Here is a 22,933-nt window from a genome sequence, read left to right on the forward strand (position 1 = left end):
CACTGTACATGACAGATACTGTATATTCTTGACCCCAGAAGGAGAAAAGGTAATGTTAATTATGGCAAGATTTGAGCACAAAATGTAAAGATTCATAACTGAATATTGCAAAAATACCAAAAACAGTGATAAGAATACTGTAAGCAATGCACAAAAGATAAATTTGATATTCTAACATATCAGTTGAAATATGAAAGTTGGACTTGTTTCTTTCTTTGTATTCTCTTAGCTGTAAAGAATGTGTTTTTGTAGAAGAGAGGAGCAACCAGCATAGGAGATTGGAAAGTAATTAAAATATTGAACTAACACTTTACATAGCAAAGCAAAATAACCAAGATTGTATTAGTTAATTATTCTAGGAAAAGAAAGAATATTACATTTTGCAAAAGTCTAAGACAAACAATGAATAAACAATGGTAGATAGTGAAATCCTCAAAGCAAAATGTAAAATGTTATAGTATTAAGAGAAAATGATCCATTCACTACTGCACATTTGAAAATAATCTAAGTTTTGTAGAACTTAGTAAGAACATAAAACTAAAAACGGTTCCTTCTAAAGAGAAAATAGGGATACTTTGGAAATATTTGAAAATGCACATTTAGTAAAGGATAAGTACAATACAATAACTAGTTGATGTTGTTAAGTCTCAGGTTAGCCCTGGCAGAGCAATCTTAAAATCAAAGCAATTTATGTTCCATCTTAATGCATATCAGGGACTAGTGTCAAATGTATTCTCCTTTAATTCAGGTAATAGATAAGATTTAAGGGAAATTTAGCTGATGTTTCTAGCAGATTGAGTGACTGTGTGAAAGCTCCTTTACTAACTCAGTGGGACCTCATATTTGAATTTTATTATTTCTTTGATATATTTGCTATTTTTATTAAGTGATCTTTGTTGCATTGTTTTTCATTGTTTTGCTTTTGCCATGTATCTCTGCCATATTTTGATGTATTTTTATACCTTTTATTCTTATGCAGAATGTAATTGTAACAATCATGCAACAAAATGTCATTTTGATCCTGCTGTTTATGAATTGACTGGCCGTGTCAGTGGAGGAGTCTGTGATAACTGTACACACAATACCATGGGCCGTAATTGCCAGTTTTGCAAACCATTTTTCTACAAAGACCCCAGCAGAGCTGTCACTGATTATGATGTTTGTCGACGTATGTATGAGATTTTTCTACCTTGTCTCTTGTAACTGAAACATATTTTCAAAAGTAACATTTTGTTAGTTATTTGAAGCACTTGTGTTTAAACATTGATAAGAGGAAGGATTGCTGGAAAATAAACTGATTCAATTTTTTTGCTTTAACCCTTTAGCATTCCGATTACTCTATCAAATGTAATGCTTATTTATTCATATTGTTTCAAGTTAGTTTAGTTTCGTTGTCCTCCCAGATGCTTCAATGATTTCACATGAGCATGCCATTCATCACAGTCTCCCCATGCATGTTCTTAATTTGTCAATATTTATCACTCTGTTGTCCTGAAGCAAGTTGTTCACATAGGTTTGATGTTTTCTTCCTCTCTCGATTCTTCCTCCAACTGACTGCTGTAAGACCAGTTGACACACAGGTTCTTCTGGGTTCCTGACACAATGACCAGCAATTCTCATTCTTCTCTGCTGAATCTTCTCAGTCACTTTGGGTAGATACTGGTAAAGCAGCCCGTTGTCAAATGAGCTCGCCATGTAATATTCAGCTGTTAATTTTTTTTCAAGCTTCTTGGTGAGGGTCCAGGTTTCAGCACCATATAACAGAACTAACTTTTCAGTTTACATGCCATCTTAGAACTTCAGATTTTATGCAGTTTGTGACATGCACTCCAAGCAAGTGCCTTCCATACAGCAAAGTCCTTTTCACTACTCTCCATCCTTGCCCCAAGGTACTTGTAGTTAGTAACTTATGTGTATAAAGCTGAAATTGTTTTGAATTAACCATGAATTATCACATAGCTTCAAGATTTCGATTATGTGGTTGTTGGGTAGGTGTAAGAGACTGGATCTAACCAGTTTGAACATAAAGCAGATAGAGTATTTGGGTTGGATATGGCCAGATTAAATACTGAAGGGTTAAAGCAACAACAAAGTTGGCCTTGATGGAACATTGAATTTCAAATAATGAGGTACAAAATAAGATATTGTGAAAAGGGGCTCTATTCATTCATTCAACCCTCTCTCTATCACTATGCTCCATTAAATCTGTGTCACGATTTTCATTTTGATTTTATATTTCACAATTAGGGTTTACTGAAGTTGGAGTCTTTTCTTTTTATTTAGTATTGTAATCTCTCTTCTCACTTATCATTGAATCTTCTAAGCTAATTGAAGCTAAAACAAAATAATAGTATTAGTCATATGAGTGGGCCTACTCACAATGTTTGGCGTTGGTCTTTTCTATGGCAGTGCATTTATTGGTTGAGACATTTTTATGAAAATGTCATCCATGATAGATACTTAATTTCCCTTTCTTTCCTCTCAATATAGAAAGCTACTATGTACACTCACCCATTTTCTGGCATTGTATATACTTATTTTTATGTCTGCTGCTACCCACTCAGTATGGTCATAAGAAGTGGTTGGCAAAAAACTGAAGTAAAGCTGTGCTTAACTACTAAAAGTGTCCAGTCATACAGACATACACCCATTTAAGAAGAATACAGTTGTGGTAGCAGTTGTGTTCATAAAGCACTGAACTTAAACAGCATTTAATTTCTAAGTTCAGCCACAACAATTCACAGAATGAAATAAGTTAACTTACTCTGTTGTGAACTTTACGTATTTGCCATTTGCTGATGTAAGCCATCTCTAATATATTTGGGCTTGCCATTTTGCCTATTTTATTGATTCTCCAGAAGGATCAAAAGCGCATTCAGCTCTGATGTGATTCAAACTTAATGTAATGAGGTCTATAACAGTTTATCATTAAAAAAACCCTCAAAAACTTGCTATTGTCCTGACCACCACCACTGTTTTAGTATATTTCTTTAGGGAATATTTATAAATTAGCATTAGTCTTAACTCATAAAGTCAGTGCTTATGCATTTGGTAGATGATTGTAAGTAACTTAGAATTTTTCTAAACTTTATTAGCTTAGAAAGATTGTAAGAACTTAAGACACAACTTGTGATTACCATTCCAGTGACCTTATTTTATCAGCTAGCAACAACAGCTGGTAGTTGATGAATTCATTATTTTGTAAATGTATTAAATGTTTATGTAAAATATTACCTCATTCCCCATCTATGCAGGCCCAAATTTTCTCTTGCTTTGAATTGGACATTGATATCATGTATATTCTTGTAGTAGTCCATTACTTATGGATGATAATTATAAGTGAGGAAACACAGTGCACTGGAATTGTTCTGGTTGCTAGTCTCTGTGCTCTCAGAATACTGTTTAAATGTTATCTCAAGCTGAGAGTATTCTCAATTTATCAGTGGAAAGAAGACTTTTTTTAAAATTAAGCTTTGCACAGTATAATTACATATAATATTATACATTTATATGTTGTAATTTTTATAGTCTTAGCAATACAGCTATTACTATACATAGATCCATTTTCATCATAATTTTCAGAGTGTGATTGTGATCCAACTGGATCTGAGAAAGGTGGTGAGTGTCATGGTTACACCAGTTCTGATGGACGTTACCAAGCTGGAAAATGTGATTGTAAGCGCCATGTGGCAGGAAATCGATGTGACACGTGTGCTAATGGTTTCTGGAATCTGAATAAAGACAACCCATTTGGGTGTGAAGGTAAAGTATCTTAATTATTTATTTCTGTTGCTATTTCATGTTGACTTCGTCAACATGGGTTGTGTAGTTTTACAAATTGTTGCAGTGACCGTAAAAAATTTTTTTAGCAGAATAAATGTCTTAGCATCAGCTAGTCAATAATGAATAGGTTGACACGAGGAATATGCCAGGATTTGAACTGATATAATAGAAATATTCCAAGCCCAGTTCCTCAACCATTTAACTATCAAAGGTAGTATTAGAATGATTAAACAACCTATGTGAGATTGCCCTTGGTTCTATGATACAAAGCTCTTACTTTAAAGTGATCTAAATTAAGGTTTTTCATCAAAATTTCATCTTAATTTCTGTCCCTAACAACAGGTTAATAATGATAGTTATTTTACTAAATTATTCATTATTTTCAAAATTAATTGAAACAAGAACATGGTAATCAAAAGTTTAATGATTTGTATTTAGAACTGTGATTTTCTTCTTGCTGTTGCTTGGCTTTTTTTTATACTGTAAGTGTGTGTATGTATATGTGTGTGCATGTATATGTGTGTGTATTCTCTATCTTGTGTATGTGGGTGTATTATTTACACTGTACTGTATGTGTGTGAGTTTGTGCATGCAATGTTATAAGTATGTTTATTGAAATTGTCATATTTGTTTATTCTATAGCTTGTGTGTGCAATGCTGTTGGTACAAGTCCTGGGAACAGCTGTGACAAGACTACAGGAAATTGTCTCTGCAAACGTTATGTCACAGGACAGCAGTGTGACCAATGTTTCGTAAGTTTTGTTGATAATCACTAATGGAAACTGTTTACATAATATTCATATATCTGTGTGTTTATATATATATATATATATGATGTATGTGTATGTATGTATATGTATGTGTACATATATTTATGTGTATATATATGTATGTATATATATATATGTATATGTATGTGTACATATATTTATGTGTATATATATGTATGTATATATATATGTATATGTACATATATTTATGTGTGTATATATATATATATATATATATATATATGTATGTATATATATATGTATATGTACATATATTTATGTGTGTGTATATATATATATATATATATATATATATATATATATGTGTGTGTGTGTGTGTGTGTGTGTGTGTATATATGTGTGTGTGTGTGTGTGTGTGTGTGTGTGTGTATATATATATATATATATATATATATGCGAGTAAAAATAAATACAAAAAAGGGGGGTTTTTTGTATGATTGTGTATAGAGGAATATATTATTTTGTTTAAAAGAGTTCCAACACTGTCTGTTTTTTATGTTTTATTTATATTCCTGCATAACCAATGTGGGATATAGAATATGGAATATACAATATATAATATAATATATATATATATATATATATAATCTATTTATGTATGTATAAATATATATAAATACAAATATATATGTATGTATATATGTATACATACATATATGTATGTATATATGTATATATAAATATATATATATATATATATATATATATTTATTTATTTATGCGTTTCAGCCAAGTGACTTTCCGTCTTTATGCTGTGCTCTCTTCACGTTCCTTGCATGGCTCTTCTCCGCCACCTGATGTAGTCCAATCAAGAATTTCGATGGCACATCTGGTGTATGAGAGAATTTGACATCGCTGCCCTCAACTGTGTCTTATTTCGAGCCATTGGTTCGTCTGGTATCGTGATGAGGAAAGTGTCGAGTTTTGTTTTGAAGACCTCTATATCCGTGTCTTGCAGGTCTCTCAATTGTTTTGGCAGGGCATTAAAGAGCTGAGGTCCTCTGAAACCGAGGCTGTTGCAGTACCTTGTCCTTATGTGAGATGCAGTGAATCGTACCCTTGGTACTATGCAGTGGCGACCTGTGCGGGCATTCGTGTAGTACTTGATGCCAAAGTTTGGTACCAGTCCTTCCAGTATTTTCCATATGTAAATTATTACATATCTCTCTCGCCTGCGCTCCAGGGAGTAGAGACCTAGTGCCTTCAGTCGCTCCCTGTAGTTCATCTGCTGAACTGTGGCGATCTTTTTTGTATAGTGACGCTGAATTGCCTTGAGTTCTGCTGTCCTAGATATCCTGATATCTGGTAAGTACAAATTTGACAGCTTTGCTAGGAAGTCTAATACAGACCAGCACGAATGGAGTTGTCTCTGAACTTACCAAAGATTAAGCTTACTCTTCACTGTATCAGTCATTTTGATTTCAGAGTTGTCTCTCTTGCCTTTCTTGACAGGAAGTGTTATCGATCTTGATTTAACAAATTTTGTTTGACTCACCACATTGTTATTCTTCCCTTCTTTATGCATACATAATGAGTTTACCATCACTAACTCATTTACGTATTTGTGAAATTTGAAAATAATGACAAATGCTAAGCTGTTGTGAATTAATTTTCCATCTCTTATTGCAGCCTGGATACTGGGGCTTAAGCAACGATATAAATGGATGCAAACCCTGTGATTGTGATATTGGTGGTGCCTATAGTGAGACTTGTGACCAATCAACTGGTCAGTGCAAATGTCGTCCTAACATCTATGGCAGGAAGTGTGATCGACCAGTGCCTCTTTACTTCACTCCGTCCCTTGATATTTTGCGGTTCGAAGCTGAATTTAGCCATGGTTTAGGGGTAAGACTTTATTTTCGTTCATGTTAACTGTTTGGGTTTAAATCATTTTTGATGTAAAAATTAAATGGAAAGCTTTAAATGATGATACTTCTTTTTTCAGTTTTATTACATATTTTTTGTTAATTATTTATATTATTGATTGATTTTTCAGAATGCTCATGTTGTGATCAGGGAACCAGATCCGGATCAACCTATCAGCTTCACTGGATCAGGTTTTATGAAAATCTTGGAAGGTGATACCATTGACTTTACTATCACCAATTTGACCGCTTCCATGGACTATGATATTGTCATTCGATACAGCCCATTGGTATGTTAATTGCTTATCTTATCACAATATATGTACCAAAATTGGTAGCTGTGGTTGGTCCACAGAACAAGAAGGGTTAATATATATAAGAACATGTATTACTGTGGAAGTTATTGAAATAATGGTTAGGTATAGAAACGGTTGTACGTAATTTGGAGGAGGAGCAACTGTAGTTCTAAACAATTTTAGGTTATTGAGTAGTGATGAAATCATGTTTATTAATGTACATTGATATATGGAAAAAGAAGCAATGGCAGATTTAGTTGTTGGTTCTAGTGTGTCGGTTCTCTGGATTTCCTCAGATTATGAAATTCTTACTGAGCTAGAAAGAAATTCATTTTCTCAAAAGTTATAATTGTATTAAGGATCATTATATGGAGGTGAATATTCATTATCTTTGACTTAGAGAACCATTTCAAATTGTGTTAGAATATAAGAAAAGCCAAATTTTTTTTTGTTTTTTTCCTTTGTAACTTTTTTTTGTTTCTTCTGACAGATGCCAGAGATGTGGGAGGATATCCGTGTTGTGATTGACCGACCTGGGCCAGTAAATCAGTCAGGTCCTTGTGCCAATACTCATCCCCAAAATGACTACAAGTCAACAACATTGGCTCCAGGTAGAGTCTCTTATTTCTCTGTTTTTATCTCTTATAACTGTTTTAAAAATGTCAATTGATTTTATTTTTCATTAGTATTGAAGTTGTGTGATAGCTCTCAGTAACTTCAGTGTTTGAATGGCTCAAGTTTGTCATGTAAACTTACTGAAATTGTAGTATTAACTATTTGAAGCATCTTCAACTAAAATATTTTGATATTTCTGAAAATTTTCTTTTGAAATTTCCTGTAGCCAGATTACTGTGGAGTTTTTTTTAGTTACATTAGACTGGATGCTTTCAAGATCCTAATATTTCAGGACAATGGTCTCATGCAGATGAAGTATATATTTGTTTCTAGTTACAGATGTGCATGATGCATCTACTTTATATAATTGTAATACTGTTTAATATTGAATAAATGGAATTTGTGTAGCGTATGAAAACACTCTATTTATTGCTTTGACAGTTTTTGAAATGTTGATTATCAATAATTATTTCCTTGACTATATTTTGAAAATTAATTCAAGTAAAAGTTGACCAAATATAAGTTCAGTTGGGAAAAGTTCAGTTCACATCACTATTAGCCCTTAAATGATGGCCATCACTAATTGATATCTCGTCAGAGAACAGCAAGCATCAATTTATGTCTTGAAAACTTTACATGGATATGGCTATCATCTACTGATACCCAAGTGTCTACTTTGTCAAATGTGCCTAAAACGTAAGCAATCCTTATTCATAGGAGACACAAGTTGCAGATGGAAGTTTTATACAACAATGAAGTGTTTTCTTTCTTTCTTTCATTCATCATCAGATGATGATAATGATGTCCCAGATAGCACAGAAGAAAGTTATACTCTAAGTAGCTCTGGATACCAAAAAATACATCAGTTTTCCTCCATTTCTACTTTTGTTTGACAACAACAATGTGGGAATCTCAAATAAATTCATGCTCATGCCTAATACAAAGGAAAGTGAATATTTTATGGCACTTAGCGATAATGAAATTGTAAATTTTATCATGTGAGAGACTAAGAATTATAGTTTTTATACTTAATTAAAAGAAAATAAGTATAAAATTTCCCTTAAGAAAGAAGAGTGATATGCTTTGTTTTTTTTGCCAGTTTGAAATATGCATTCATGCAACCCTTTTTTTGCCATTTAAGGCTTCATAAAATTATTTGTCAAATGTAATGCTTATTTATTCACATCATTTAGAATCAATCATGCATTATCTCATAGCTTTGAGACTTTGATGATGTGATTGTTTATTTTTACAATGGCATTGTAGGGTAGGTATGAGAAGCTCGATCTGGTTGGTTTCAACATAAAACAGAGTATTTGGGCTGGATATGGCTGGTTTGAATGTTAAAGGGCTAAACATAAATACCTTGTATAAATGCCAGTGTGCATGTGTGTGGAGGGTCATAATTTCTCAGTTAAAATTCCAGTTGATTTTCATGTAAATAATGTACTCTGGTATTAGCTTGTATTTTAATGTCTCCAGTGCTAAATCAATTCAGATGTTGATATATTCAAAATGCAATGAAAGTTAGATTGCAGTCTCAGTAACAACCCCTCACTTCCCCCCAAATAACCTCAGTAGTAACAACAATTAATATCAATTAAAATTAATATCAATTTAATACTGATCAAAATATAACAACACATGCAGTGTCTCCAGTACAGTGCTATTTTACATTTTTATTGTTTTGTGTGCAGAACTTGAAATAAAATGTTATCTATTTTTACAGATTCACACTATACTGTTGTCCGGCCTCCATCATGTCTTGAGAAAGGAGTTACCTACACTCTCAAGTTGATATTCAACCGTTATAGGAGTGGAAGACCAACACCTCGTGCATCTGCTCTTATTGATTCAGTAAGTGATAGTTTTTTTATGCTCTCTACTTTCTCTCCCTCAGGTGCTATCTAAAGGTAAAATTTTTATTAAACTTATCAAGAGGAACCAATATTTCTATTATTATGTAGTAGCTACATACCTTTTTCATTTTTTTTCCTAGGAAAAGATATTCTTGTTAAACTTCAAGTCAAATGTATGAAACTAGAATTAAGCGAATTTGTGTTCAAAACTTTGCAGCTATAACTTTGTTTTTTGAGGTTTTCAAAGATAATGTTACCTGATGTATTCTTCCTTTTCGGTTGCTATTTTTTTCAGCAGGTTAGGTGCCTGTATAAAGTTAAAACTTTTGTAAATTTTGCAATATTAGAACTGATAAGGTGACTCGAGGATACCATTTATGGAGAGAATAACACTGACAGCAACAAGCAGGCAATCGCTTTTTATTGAGAACGATAAACACAATATTGTATTGTCAAAATATTTTTTCTTTTTTTTTTTGTAGTTTTATCTTCAAAAAATGTTGACAGTTATTCTAATGTAATGTTATATTGTCATTAATGTGCCTGGTTAATTGAGTAGTAAATAGCTGGTCTAATTGACTATTTATTGGCTAACTGGCTAAGTTGATAGCTTATTTATTAATTGTAATAACTGATTGGAAAAAAAATCCTTGATGGTTCTAATTGATTAATACTGTTAGTCAAGGTATTGAAACACCATTCTTAATGTGTTTATGAACTGAATACTATGTTAGCCATCTCCTCTCTATTAGGATACTAGGAAATGTAAGTGGCTGACACATTACTGGTCAGTCATACTATGGCCACACTGTTTATCATCATCATCGATTAATGTCCGTTTTCTATGGCTGGCATGGGTTGGACGGTTTGCATGAGGTCTGGAGAGCCAGTGGCTGCACCAGGTGCCAATCTGGTCTGGCAGAGTTTCTACAGCTGGATGCCCTTCCTAACGTCAACCACTCCAAGAGTGCAGTGAGTGCTTTTTATATGCCACCGGTACAGGGGCCTGTAAGGCGGGCATGGCAACGATCACATTTGGATGGTGCTTTTTATTTGCCACTGGCACAAGAACTAGTTAGTGGGTACTGGCATCAGTCATGATCGGTTGGTGGTTTTTATGTACCACAGTAAGGCAGGCTTGGTTACGAACACGTTCGGATGGTGCTTTTTACATGCCATCAGCATGGGAGCCAGTCAGGGGGTACCTGCCCCAGCTACAATATTGGTTTTACTTGACTCAACAGGTCTTCTCAAGCATATCATATTGCCTGACGCATCAGGAGTATTCTTAACAGGGCTGGATGTGCATGGCTGCGATCTCACTTTAGTTGCTGGGTCTTCTCAATCACAGTGTATCTCCAAAGGTCCAGGTCTCCTGTCATTGCCTCTGTGAGGCCCAATGTACAAAAGTCATACTTCACCACCTCATCCTATGTCTTCTTGGGTCTACCTCTTCCACAGGTTCCTTCTACAGTTAGGGAGTGGCACTTCCTCACACAACTGTCTTCATTCATATGTAACACGTGGCCATACAAGTACAGTTGTCTCTCTTGCACACCACATTTGATGCTTCTTATGCCCGACTTTTCTCTCAGGGCACTTACACTTTGTCGTGTATGCACACTGACATTAAACATCCAGTGGATCATACTCGTTTCACTTCTTTCAAGCCTCCACATATCCTCAGCATTCATGACCCATGTTTCACCACTATGTAGTATGGCAGTTCACACACATGCATCATACAGTCTACCTTTCACCGTGAGCGAGAGGCCCTTAGTTGCCAGCAGAGATAGGAGCTCCCTGAACTTTGCCCAGGCTATTCTTACCCTAGTCACTACACTCTCAGAGCAGCCACTCCCACTACAGACTTGGTCACCTAGGTAGCAGAAGCTATTAACTACTTCTAGTTTCTTCCCCTGGCATGTGATGGAATCTGTTTTCTATACATCTTCAGTGTCGATTGCCCCAGTGTATCTGCCACACACAAAAACTATTTTCCCGGTTAACCTTCCTTTGATATTGCTGCACCTTTTATGTGTCCATAGCTTACACCGGGTATATCGTATGGAGTTTCTACCCATGTCTTTTCTACAGATCAAGCAGGGCCATCTACCTGAAGTGGGTTGTGATTTGATAGCCTTCCTACTTACTAAGACTTTGGTTTTGGTTAGGTTAACCCTAAGGCCCTTCGATTCTAGACCTTGTTTCCACATCCTAAACTTTATCTCTAGTTCTGGCAGTGACACAGCTATTAGAGCAAGGTCATCAATCATAGAGGAGCTTCCAGGGGCAGCCTGTCTTGAATTCCTCTGTTATTGCCTGGAGGACAATAATGAATAAGAGGGGGCTGAGGACTGATCCTTGGTGAACTCCTACTTCTACTTGGAATTCTTTTCCAACCCTCACCTTACTAACAGTGTCCCTGTAGAGAGCTTGCACAGCTCTTACCAGCCACTATCCCCAGTTACCGTATTGACCACCAGATAAGGAATCGGGGGGACCCTGTCAAAGGCTTTCTCAAGTTAACAAAAGCCAAGTACAAAGGTTTATCTTTGGGTAGGTATTTCTCCTGTAGTTGCCTTACCAGAAATATAGCATTAGTGGTGCTTCTACCTGGCACAAAACTGAACTCCATCTCATCTAGGCTAACTCTCTCCCTAATTAGTTGGGCTATGACCCTCTGTAACTTTCATTACCTGATTCAGTAATTTGAGACCCCTGTAGTTAGTTCTATCAAAAGCATCACCTTTCTCCTTGTAGCTGTTGACTATGGTGTTGCTACATCAGTCGTTGGGTATGACTCCTTCATAATCTACCTGATTTATGATGCGGGTGACAAGACCATAACCTACAACACCCAATATTTTAAGCATCCCAGCACTGATTCCTGATGGGTCAGGTGCTTTCCCTGTCTTCATCTTAATATAAAAAAGTAGCAGGATGGTTGTTGGCATCCAAAAGAACACTGCTATAAAGATGAATTCACGTGTAACTGTATAACTCTTCAGAACCATCCAACTTATTTCAGCATCATAAAACGAATATTAAAAACATAAAAAAAAGAATTGCATCCTAGTAATATTTATTTAATATTTATCCCCACTTAGATATGGATGTTCTCTTAGAACAAATTCATGAAAGAAACTCTCATATTGGCTTTTGGTGCAAAATACACTCTTGTTTCTATTGTTAACAGGGAGATAAATCCCTGCCATCTCTAGTGCTGAAACTACCAGATGACGTGATTTTGACTTTTCTTAAATTCAAATATCAAAGGATATAACAGTACATTAGTTTAGTCACTTAGTTATTATTATGTCTTATTCCTTTTAAGATATATCTATTTGTTGTTGTCCTTATCAAATGCTGGAGAGTCATAGATTATATGTCCTAACTTCAATGTCCCCCCCCCCCCAAAAAAAATGCTATATGTCTGCTTGTTCAGTATTGATCTTGGTCTGAATAACAACATTGTCCCTTTGCTCCCTAATGCTACGCTTCTGCTTGTAACAAACGTTTTTCTTTATGAATGTTGTTGTTTAGTCTCAAGTAAACCCTAATTAAGCAAATTTATACTCAGAAGTATGCCAGTCATGATCATCATGTTTCCTATATCAAGGGGTAACTATATTATTGAACGTATCCTCCTTTCATTAGGGCAGTAGGATGTGATATGAAGGAGATTTAGCAGCTATTTCTACTAGCTTTTTGTATCATTTAGTTTCGAGCTGAAGGCTGCACCTATAACTTATGCAGGTCTTCTACATTGTTCATTGGTCATTTTATATTTTTCTATTAATGAAGAAACAATATTAAATAATGAAATATATATTTCTTATTAAAGAATAAAAGTTTAGAATGGTACAACAATGCACTATAAAACAAAAAATGGACTATATACCTGTTGTAATTTGGTTATTTATAGTCCGATGATATTTCGGAATTACAATTCCTTCTTCAGATCTTCTTAGCTGGAGTCTCTGCTATAAACTGTTTTCCAACGGTTTTCTTTTTTCGGAAGCGTCTCAGTAGTGGTCTCACAAAGCTTCTTCCGGAATTCCTCATGAGAAGTGCTTGAGGTCTGCTATGTTTCAATCTCGTGTGTGTTGGTACATCTGTGGTGCTGTTTCTAAGTTATGTGTTATACGTGCAGCTTCTCTTTTTTTTTTCTTTTTTGCCCTTCTTCTTTTCTTTTGTTATCTATGCTTATGCTAGATCAGTGGTTCTCAACCATTTTTTTTTTGTCTATTAGACTCCTTTGATTAAAATTTCTCTCAGATGGACCCTTGCGACCATTTAATGTCTAAAAATTTTATTCTTTTATAATGAAATAATCCTAGGAATTGTATAGAAAATTCAAATATTTTGTAGAAGTATAACAAATTTATTGCACATAATTTTTAACAACAAAATCTTATATAGACCCCAGTTGTGAGCCACTGTGTTTGATAAAGAAATCATTTTTACTTTACTTTTTTATTTCCTATCTAGGTGGTGCTCATTCCCAGCACAAAGAGCATTCCCATTTTCCAAGGACCTCGGCTACCTTCTTATTTGAAGAATGAATATATTCGGTACCGTTGTGCTGAAACTCAATATCCTGCAGTTCAACCTGAAATTCCAGATATCTGTAAATCACTGTTCTTCAGTATTTCATCAGTTTTACATCTTCAGGCTATAAGTACGTAGTCTTTTTTGCATTAACTCTTACTTCAAAATGATCTTATTTAGATAACAGTTAGGTGTCAAGTTGGCAGAATCATTAGCATACTAGGCAAAAAGCTTAGCAGCATTTCATCTGTCTTCATGTTCTGAGTTTCCACCAAGGTCAACTTTGCATTTCATCCTTTAGGTGTTAAAAAAAAAGTACCAGTAGTGCACTGAGGTTGATGTAATCAACTAGACTCCAGCCCTAAAATTTCAGGCTTTATGCCTATAGCAGGAACAATTTAAAATCAGAACATAAAGATGAATAAAATACTACTGAGCATTTTGCCTGGCATGTTAATTATAATAGCAACAATAATAATAATAATAATAATCCTTTCTACTACAGGCACAGGGCCTGAAATTGTGGAGGAGGGCACTAGTTGATTATATTGACCTCAGTGTTTCACTGGTACTTTAATTATCGATCCCTGAAAGGATGAAAGGCAAAGTCAACCTTGGTGGAATTTGAACTCAGAATGTAGTGATGGGTGAAATATTGCTAAGCATTTTGTCCAGCATGCTAATGATCCTGCCAGCTCGCCACCTTCGACAACAACAACAACAATAATAATGGTTCCAAATTTTGCCACAAGGGTAGCAGTTTTGGGGGAGGAGTTAAGTTGATTGCATCGACCTCAGAGTTCAACTGGTACTTATTTTATTGACCCCGAAACAATGAAGGGCAAAGTCAACCTTGGCAGAATTTGAACTCAGAATGTAGCAGCAGACGAAATACTGCTAAGCATTTCGCCCGGTGTGCTAATGATTCAGCCAGCTCACTGTCTTCTTCAGCAACAACAACAACAACAACAACAACAGTAATAAGTTAGAAAACACTTAAGGAAACAAAAAAAGAATTCAATTTTTATTTCATCACCTGTTTAAAAGGTGGAAAAAAAAAAGATTCTCTCGTTGTTGCTCATTGTAGCCGTCAAATTTCCATCATGTCTCAACAAATTCATAAAATAATGACCTGAAGTGGATGAATACTGAATTTGTTAGTTCTAATCTACCATTTATTTGTTTCAGTCACTTGATTGTAGCCATGCTGGAGCACTGCCATGAAGGGTTTTAGTCAAACAAATCACCCCTCCACAAAGACTTATTTTTTTCAAGCCTAGTACTTATTCTATCAGTCTCTTTTGCTGAGCTGCTGGGTTATGGGGATGTAAACACATCATTTGTCAAGCAGTGGTTGGGGGGACAATTGCAGACACACACAAACACACATATATCTTTATCTTTTACTTGCTGGGGTGACACCTTGAATTTTTAGTTGAATGAATTGACCCCAGTACTATTTTTTAAAGCCTGGTACTTATATCAGTAACTTTTGGCGACCTGCTAAATTATGGGGATGCAAACACACCAACACTGGTTGTCAAGCAGTGATAGAGGGACAAACACGGACACACATACATAGATATACATTCATTTATATATATATATATGGGCTTCTCTCAGTTTCCATCTACCAAATCCACTCATAAGGCTTTGGTCAGCCCAAGGCTATAGTAGAAGACATGAACCTGAAACTGTGGTTGAGAAGCAAACTTTTTGTAACACAACCACGCCTGTACCTAAAGCCATGCCTGCACATTGTTCATGAGCAGGACACTTTTATTTTCACCAAACTGTTGTGATTAGAAAGTCAGGTCATCTTAGAATGTTACTTGCATCTTACCATCCACAAACACACACACACACTGGGGGGAAGGGAGAGAGATTAATATCATTGTTTGTGTATAATGCAAGAAATTTAATACAAGGTCAGAACTGAGGCCATAGTATTATACGTATATAAAAAGGAAAAATGTATATCTAGTTACGTTATATTTGAGATTACATTGTATGCACGAACCTCTTGTCAGTTTCATGCCATCAAGTTGAAGATAATTGTCATCGCTCATATAACCTTTAGGGCTTTTGCAATATTAATCTTATTTCCATTGAAGACTTCTCCATATGATAAAAACGAAACTTCATTATCGTAATATGTGATTTAGCGTTAGTCCTTTTGTTTTTAGTGATATAAGGTTACTGTGGATGACAAAATTGTTTTGAATAACTTCATTTGCTCAATCTGTTTTAAACTCATTTTCTCTTTTAGAATGTGACTGTGATCTTACTGGATCGAAAACTGCCGAATGTGATGACCTTGGTGGTCATTGTCACTGTAAAGAAAACGTTGTTGGTCGTAGATGTGATCAATGCGCCCCTGGAACCTACAACTTCGGACCCGACGGTTGCTCACGTAAGTGTATAAATTATTTCCCTTGTATATGCCATGATACGCAATCACTTACTTCCCTTACACCGTTCAAATTTTACTTTCGTGTTGTTTATTTCTTAATTAAAATTATTTTTTTACCTTTGGAAATTTCGTTTTGTGTTAATGAAAGCGTTTTGTTCATTTTGCCTTATCTTTTTTATTAGCCTTTTGTTTATGGACATATTTAACTGTAGATTAAAATTTAAAAACTTACACTTAGTCTTCTTTATAAAGTAAGTTCAAAATATTTGATTATCTGAAACTATCTATACATTTACTAGCTAAATACTCCCCTTAATGAAGCTTAAAGTTAAAAAACAAAAAAAAAACAAAAAAAAAACAAGGGAGATAACTCCAGTAACATCAGATTACCGAAATTTTCACAAAACTGTTATGGTAAGTGAATCTTAGAATTGTTAGAATGTTTAATATGTTATCTTTGGTTGCATCATGAGTTCAAATCTCGTGTAGGTCTACTTTGTTATTCATCCTGATAAAGTTGTAATACCAGTTGATAAAATAAGTACTGGTTGTATTTGTATTAATAGATTATACCTCAAGAAGGCAGAGCCTAATAAATGTTAGCCCAATGACAAAAACCAGTAAAAAGAACTAGACTTTCATAACACCTGAATTTATTTCATGGATTTTATTTACTAGTTATTATTTTATTATCATTTTATTAGAGACTAGTTTCTAATATGTTTTCTTTTTAAAAATCTATCGTGTTTATGAAATTTTCCTCCATTATTCTGTACTTGTTGGTAATATGGTTGCTACTGTTTGGAGCAGTGGGAAAAAGTGGGGGCCAGATTTAACAATTTCTAACATATCTCTTTAGGTTTCTGAGTTCAAATTTTGTCTGATGCTGATAAAATATGTATCAGTTAATTCTTCCTCTGAAATAGCTAGTATTTGTTGCTGTTTAAATCGATGATAGCATTTTGACAACTTTGTTAGCATGACTTTCCTTTCTGTATGTCTGCTTTCCCACCTGATAATGTTTGTTGTCTATAAAGAAAGCTAAACCCATTTTTATTTAGAAGACATGTCTATCATATATACATATAAATGCTTGGGGAAATACGTTATTTTCATTATTGAGCAACGAGAAAATTTGTCAAATTTGTCAAAATTTGACTGTTCTGTCTAGTCAAATGCAACCAACATAATTTAGACAGATATTCAGATTTTGATAATTGCATTCCATTTTTGGAAGGGGTAGTTTTTAGTGTAGAAAATTCTTTTTAGCATTGATTCCTAGTTGTATTGGACACATAACTATATTCAGAAACTGGAATGTGTTCTGTTACTTGGGTGATACAAGAGTGTCAGCTGAAATTGTTTGGTTGTGCTGCTTGATTTTCCAAGTTGGATCCTGTGTACTGTGTTCTCTTCTCTGAGGATCATCTCATTGAGATGAGGGCCCTCTGGGACACTGCTTGGAATTTTGCCTGGGATGACTTGAACAAATACTAGCAAATGGTGGATGCATCAAGGCACTGCAATGGTGCATGCTCCTACCTAACCTGACCCATTTTATTATAGAACTATTTAACATCTGTCTGCCTGTTAAGATACTATAGCAGCTACATTTATACTGTAGTACACATGAATCATGTTTTGGTTTCAAACTATGAAAAAAAACATTTCTGATACTTCAAACCACACATGCACATACATGTAGACACACACACACACGCAATGACGAGAGCTATGATTTCAAACCAATTATTATCAGCAACATGAAATAACCGCACTATTTTGTATAAAATTAAATGACCACTTAATATCCACTTTTTTCAGCCTGTAACTGTGATCCTCAAGGGTCAAGGAACAACTTTTGTAACCCTCAGTCAGGTCATTGTTTATGTGCACCAAATGTTGAAGGCCGCACTTGTGACAGATGCATTGAAGGTCACTGGAACTTCCCTAACTGTCGAAAATGCCAATGTAATGGTATGGCAGAGACTTGTAATAATGATGATGGCCACTGCATTAACTGCCGAGAGTTTACCACTGGACAATATTGTGAGAGGTAGGTCATCTTAAAGTTCTGAGTTGAAATGGAAATCTTAAAATCAAACTCTTTTACTCTTTTACTTGTTTCAGTCTTTTGACTGTGGCCATGCTGGAGCACCGCCTTTAGTCAAGCAAATCGACCCCAGGACTTATTCTTTGGAAGCCTAGTACTTATGCTATCGGTCTCTTTTGCCGAACCGCTAAGTTACGGGGACATAAACACACCAGCATCGGTTATCAAGCGATGTTGGGGGGACAAACACAGACATACAAACACATACACACATACATATTTATATACACATATACGACAGGCTTCTTTCAGTTTCTGTCTACCAAATCCACTCACAAAGCTTTGGTCGGGCCGAGGCTATAGTAGAAGACACTTGCCCAAGATGCCATGCAGTGGGACTGAACCCGGAACCATGTGGTTTGTAAGCAAGCTACTTACCACACAACCACTCCTACGCCTATATATATATATTTATATATTTTTTTAACTTTCCAACCAAATTGGAAATGGTAGAAAGAGCTGATGGGATTTTTGTTTCAATTTTGGTTGGATAGGAGTTCATATCTAATACAGGTATTCTTTTGTATTGTTCTTCAGCTTCACATCAACTTTGATCACGTATTCTTAATGATGAAAGCTAGTTCAGTATGTCTTTTTCCTAGGCAGAGTAAACCTTGGATGACATTAACCCATTGGGCTTTTTCCAAGGTTGTTGTGTGATTTAAAGTAGATTCCACTGCTACATCAGGGCTCTCTTATTGACGTTTTCTAGTTTCTTGGCATGGCACTATATTTTACACTTTTTCACTTCCTCTTGTCAAAATAGCTATCAGATCACCTGAGAGTTACCTACAGCAGACTGACATCTTATCTTGAGGTACATCTGTTATCCACTTCCTGTCAAAAACCAAAGCTGACGGGCAATTAAGAAGGGAAATATAAGGGATGGGGGCAGTTCTACCTTCATAAATCTGGTTATTTGCATCATATTGTTTTGATAGTTACTCTCTCTTTACTCTTTTACTCTTTTCAGTCATTTGACTGCGACCATGCTGGAGCACCGCCTTTTAGTCGAGCAAATCACCCCCAGGACTTATTCTTTGGAAGCCTAGTACTTATACTATCGGTCTCTTTTGCCGAACCGCTAAGTTACGGGGACGTAAACACACCACCATCGGTTGTCAAGCGATGCTGGGGCCACAAACACAGACACACAAACATATACACACACATACATACATATACAAATATATGACTGGCTTCTTTCAGTTTCCGTCTACCAAATCCACTCACAAGGCTTTGGTCGGCCCGAGGCTATAGTAGTGCCATGTGGTTGGTAAGCAAGCTACTTATCACACAGCCACTCCTGCATCTATAGTTGGATATTAAACAAAAGAAAGTCAATTTTCTGTCGAGACAAATGCAATGAATAGGGCTTAGATATACAGGTTTTGATATTTGCAAATATTCTTGGAGAAGGCAATTTCACAGTTGAAAACTCTTTTTAGCATCGATATTTATTTGTATAATGACACTAGTATCTATTTAACAATTTGATGTGGGGCTTAGCCTGTAATGTAAATTATCTAATCCGGAACTAATAGCCACTCCAGTTATATACGCAGGCTTGCGTGCACCCCACCACCAAGTAATAAGATGTAGTATGGATTCAAACTAATTATTAATACTAACCACTCTTGCATTACAAATAGTTATGGTATGTATTTGTTAGTATGGCAAACTGTTGTGAGTAGAATGTTTTCCTTGTAACAGTGTTAAGATTTGTACTTAAATCATTTTGTACAAGACCCCATTTATTGATCATCATCAGCTAATCAGCAGAAGCCTGTCACAGTCACATTACTACATCCTCACTGATTATCTGATAATTGTTTTAGTTATTTTTAATTTCAATTATATTTTTGACTAGTGTATATACCGCAATCTCCTATATGTGTACACATATATGGCATTTTTATTAAGGTTATTTAAGGTTAAAACTCATGAAGTTTGCTGAACATGTACAGCAACCTTCATGAGTTTTAACCTGTTTTATGCTACCTGTTTTGTTCAAATCAAATCACACCTATCCTACAATGTCTTTCAAAAAATAAACAATCACATCCCAAAGCTACAAGATAATCCATGATTAATTCAAAACAATATGAATAAATAAGCATTACATTAGACAGAGTAATCTGAATGCTTAAGGGTTAAATAATATTGAATCTGGTGACATTCATGTATTAGATTTCTAACTTAAAAAATGCAAAGCGTCGTTTGATGCTCATTCTATCCCTTCATATTGTTTCTAAATGAATATATGACTTTATTGGAAGGTTAGCTGAATGAGTTTGTACACTCCATCACCTTGATTTTCATATGTGGTACTTACCTTATTTATACTGTAGAATAATTCCTACATGAACTCTTTAAGCAGAGGACCACACAAACTAAATAAAAAAAAAAAATACTTTTATCTTTTACTTGGTTCAGTCATTAGACTGCAGTGATGCTGGGGCACTGCTCTGAAGGATTTTTAGTTGAATGAGTCAACCCCAGTACTTATTTCATTCTTTATAAGCTTGGTACTTATTCTATTAGACACTTTTGCCGAACTGCAAAGCTGCAGGGATGTAAACACACCAACATTGGTTGTCAAGTGGTGGTGGGTGACAAACACAGATACAAAGACAAACACACATAGATATGTATACCTACACGACAGGTTTCTTTCACTTTCCGTCTACCAAATCCGCTCACAAAGCTTTGGTCAGCCTAAGGCTATAACAGAAGACACTTGCCCGAGGTGCTACACAGTGGGACTGAATATGGAAGCATGTGGTTGGGAAGCAAGGTTCTTACCAATCAGCCATGCTTGTAACTATTGTCTGTCATTTTCATGTTTGTGATGATTTAAATATTTTGACTGTTCATAGAGATATTACAAATAATAATAAAAAAAAACCCACTTCTGATGTTGTTCAGGTATTTTTGTTGTTGTTTACGGTAATATTTCACTTTGATATTCTGTCTCCAGATGTCGCGATGGCTACTATCAAGATCCTCGTGTAACCGGACGTATTGCTTGCCAACCATGTTATTGTCCAAATGGTCCTCAAGACAGCAACCAGCGTGCTGATAGTTGCTCTTTTGATCTTCAGAAACAATCTGTGGTCTGTTATTGTCACAAAGGATATGCAGGTAATGCATTTGTGAATTATATTTAAAAGCAAAGAACAAAATTATATCTCTAGCCATACTGCTTTGAAATTCATATGTACATGTATGTATATTTTTCTAGATTGCCTTTTATATACACAAATAATTGATATCTTGAGTGGAAGGAAAGAAAAAAAAAAATTAAGTTTAGTAAACTGTGTATTACCTGAACCACCCGTATATGAAACTTACTGATTGATGTTACTTCATTAAAGAATACTAAATTAAGGATATTAAGAATTATGTAAAGAAAAATATCTGGATTTCGATAGGCCAAAACGTGTCTGTGTGTATGTTCAAAAGGACCAAGATATCTGGGGCTATGCTGTACTCAAGAAGACCTGTCTACCACAGCAGAATTGATACCAGTGCTGGTGCCACATGAAAACCACTCATGCTGGTGCAACATTAAAAGCACTGGTGCTGGTGCTACATTACAAGCACCCAATACACTCTGTGGAGTGGTTGGTGTTAGGAAGAGCATCCAACTATAGAAACCATGCCAGAACAAACAATGGGGCCAGTGCAGCTCCCTGCCTTACCAGCTCTGTCAATCCACCCAATCTATGCCAGCATGGAAAATGGATGTTAAATGATGATGATGATGTTGGTGATATATATGTGTGTATGTATAAAATCAAAGAATGGAATTTATGGTATTATCTTCGAAGACAATACTATAAATGAAAGATATAAATTCAAGTTTTTGATTTAATGTATTCATGCTCTGCAACCAATCTATTTGATCTGGAATTTCAATTTGCTTGGATAGTTTTCTTCTTTAAGATAAATCATCTACAGATATACACTTTGATAGCTGGTATTCACAGAAAAGCTTGCTGAGGATCGAGCTTGGATTTTAATCCCTTTTATCTGATGTATGTAATCTTGAAGAGGACAGCACTGTTTTCTTTCTAGCATAGAAATAGTCGGTTGATAGATAGGCCCATTTGTCTAATAAGAATAAAGGAATTTGTAGTTGTGATTAGTGTGGAAACACATCAAAAAGTGAGGGTAGGGCCTTAGCAAACTGAAAAATTCAGTTGAATCAATTCTCTAAGTTCTCTGACCTGTGAGTTTGACTATAAACTCTACTTGATGCTAAATGAAGGTGTTTCAGTACACTTTCTGTAGTCTGATTAGATTTATATTGTCTTTACAAATATCTTTATATCTATTTGGGTATATACTCATGTAATGTGCGTGTGTGCATATATATATATATATATATATATATATATATACACACACACACACACACACACACACACACACACACACACACACACACACACACACACACACACACACATAATATAATATACATATAGTGTATGTGTAAGTGGTTTATTTTGATGTTTGTTTTAGATAATTATTTTGCATGGACACACATGTACTGATATCTTATGTTACCAAATATTGTATAGTTTAATGTGTGTGTTTGTTAACATACTTCCACACGTGTGCATGTTTGTGTACACA

The 22,933-nt window shown here is 35.1% G+C and overlaps 1 protein-coding gene across 1 annotated transcript in view; it reads left to right on the forward strand.

The window, feature by feature from the left end:
- Positions 1-22,933, forward strand: part of LOC106877208 (laminin subunit beta-1) — a 171,603-nt gene that overhangs the window by 107,699 nt on the left and 40,971 nt on the right. The window contains exons 6-16 of the mRNA XM_014926058.3: positions 980-1,168; positions 3,583-3,762; positions 4,426-4,535; positions 6,204-6,419; positions 6,571-6,729; positions 7,226-7,346; positions 9,080-9,207; positions 13,704-13,893; positions 16,033-16,176; positions 18,001-18,232; positions 21,270-21,433. Coding sequence (XP_014781544.1) covers positions 980-1,168; positions 3,583-3,762; positions 4,426-4,535; positions 6,204-6,419; positions 6,571-6,729; positions 7,226-7,346; positions 9,080-9,207; positions 13,704-13,893; positions 16,033-16,176; positions 18,001-18,232; positions 21,270-21,433 — 1,833 coding nt within the window. The remainder of the gene's footprint in view (positions 1-979; positions 1,169-3,582; positions 3,763-4,425; positions 4,536-6,203; positions 6,420-6,570; positions 6,730-7,225; positions 7,347-9,079; positions 9,208-13,703; positions 13,894-16,032; positions 16,177-18,000; positions 18,233-21,269; positions 21,434-22,933) is intronic.

Source organism: Octopus bimaculoides, chromosome 6, assembly GCF_046866305.1.
Source record: "Octopus bimaculoides isolate indiv1 chromosome 6, ASM4686630v1, whole genome shotgun sequence".
Classification (NCBI taxonomy): Eukaryota; Metazoa; Mollusca; class Cephalopoda; order Octopoda; family Octopodidae; genus Octopus; species Octopus bimaculoides.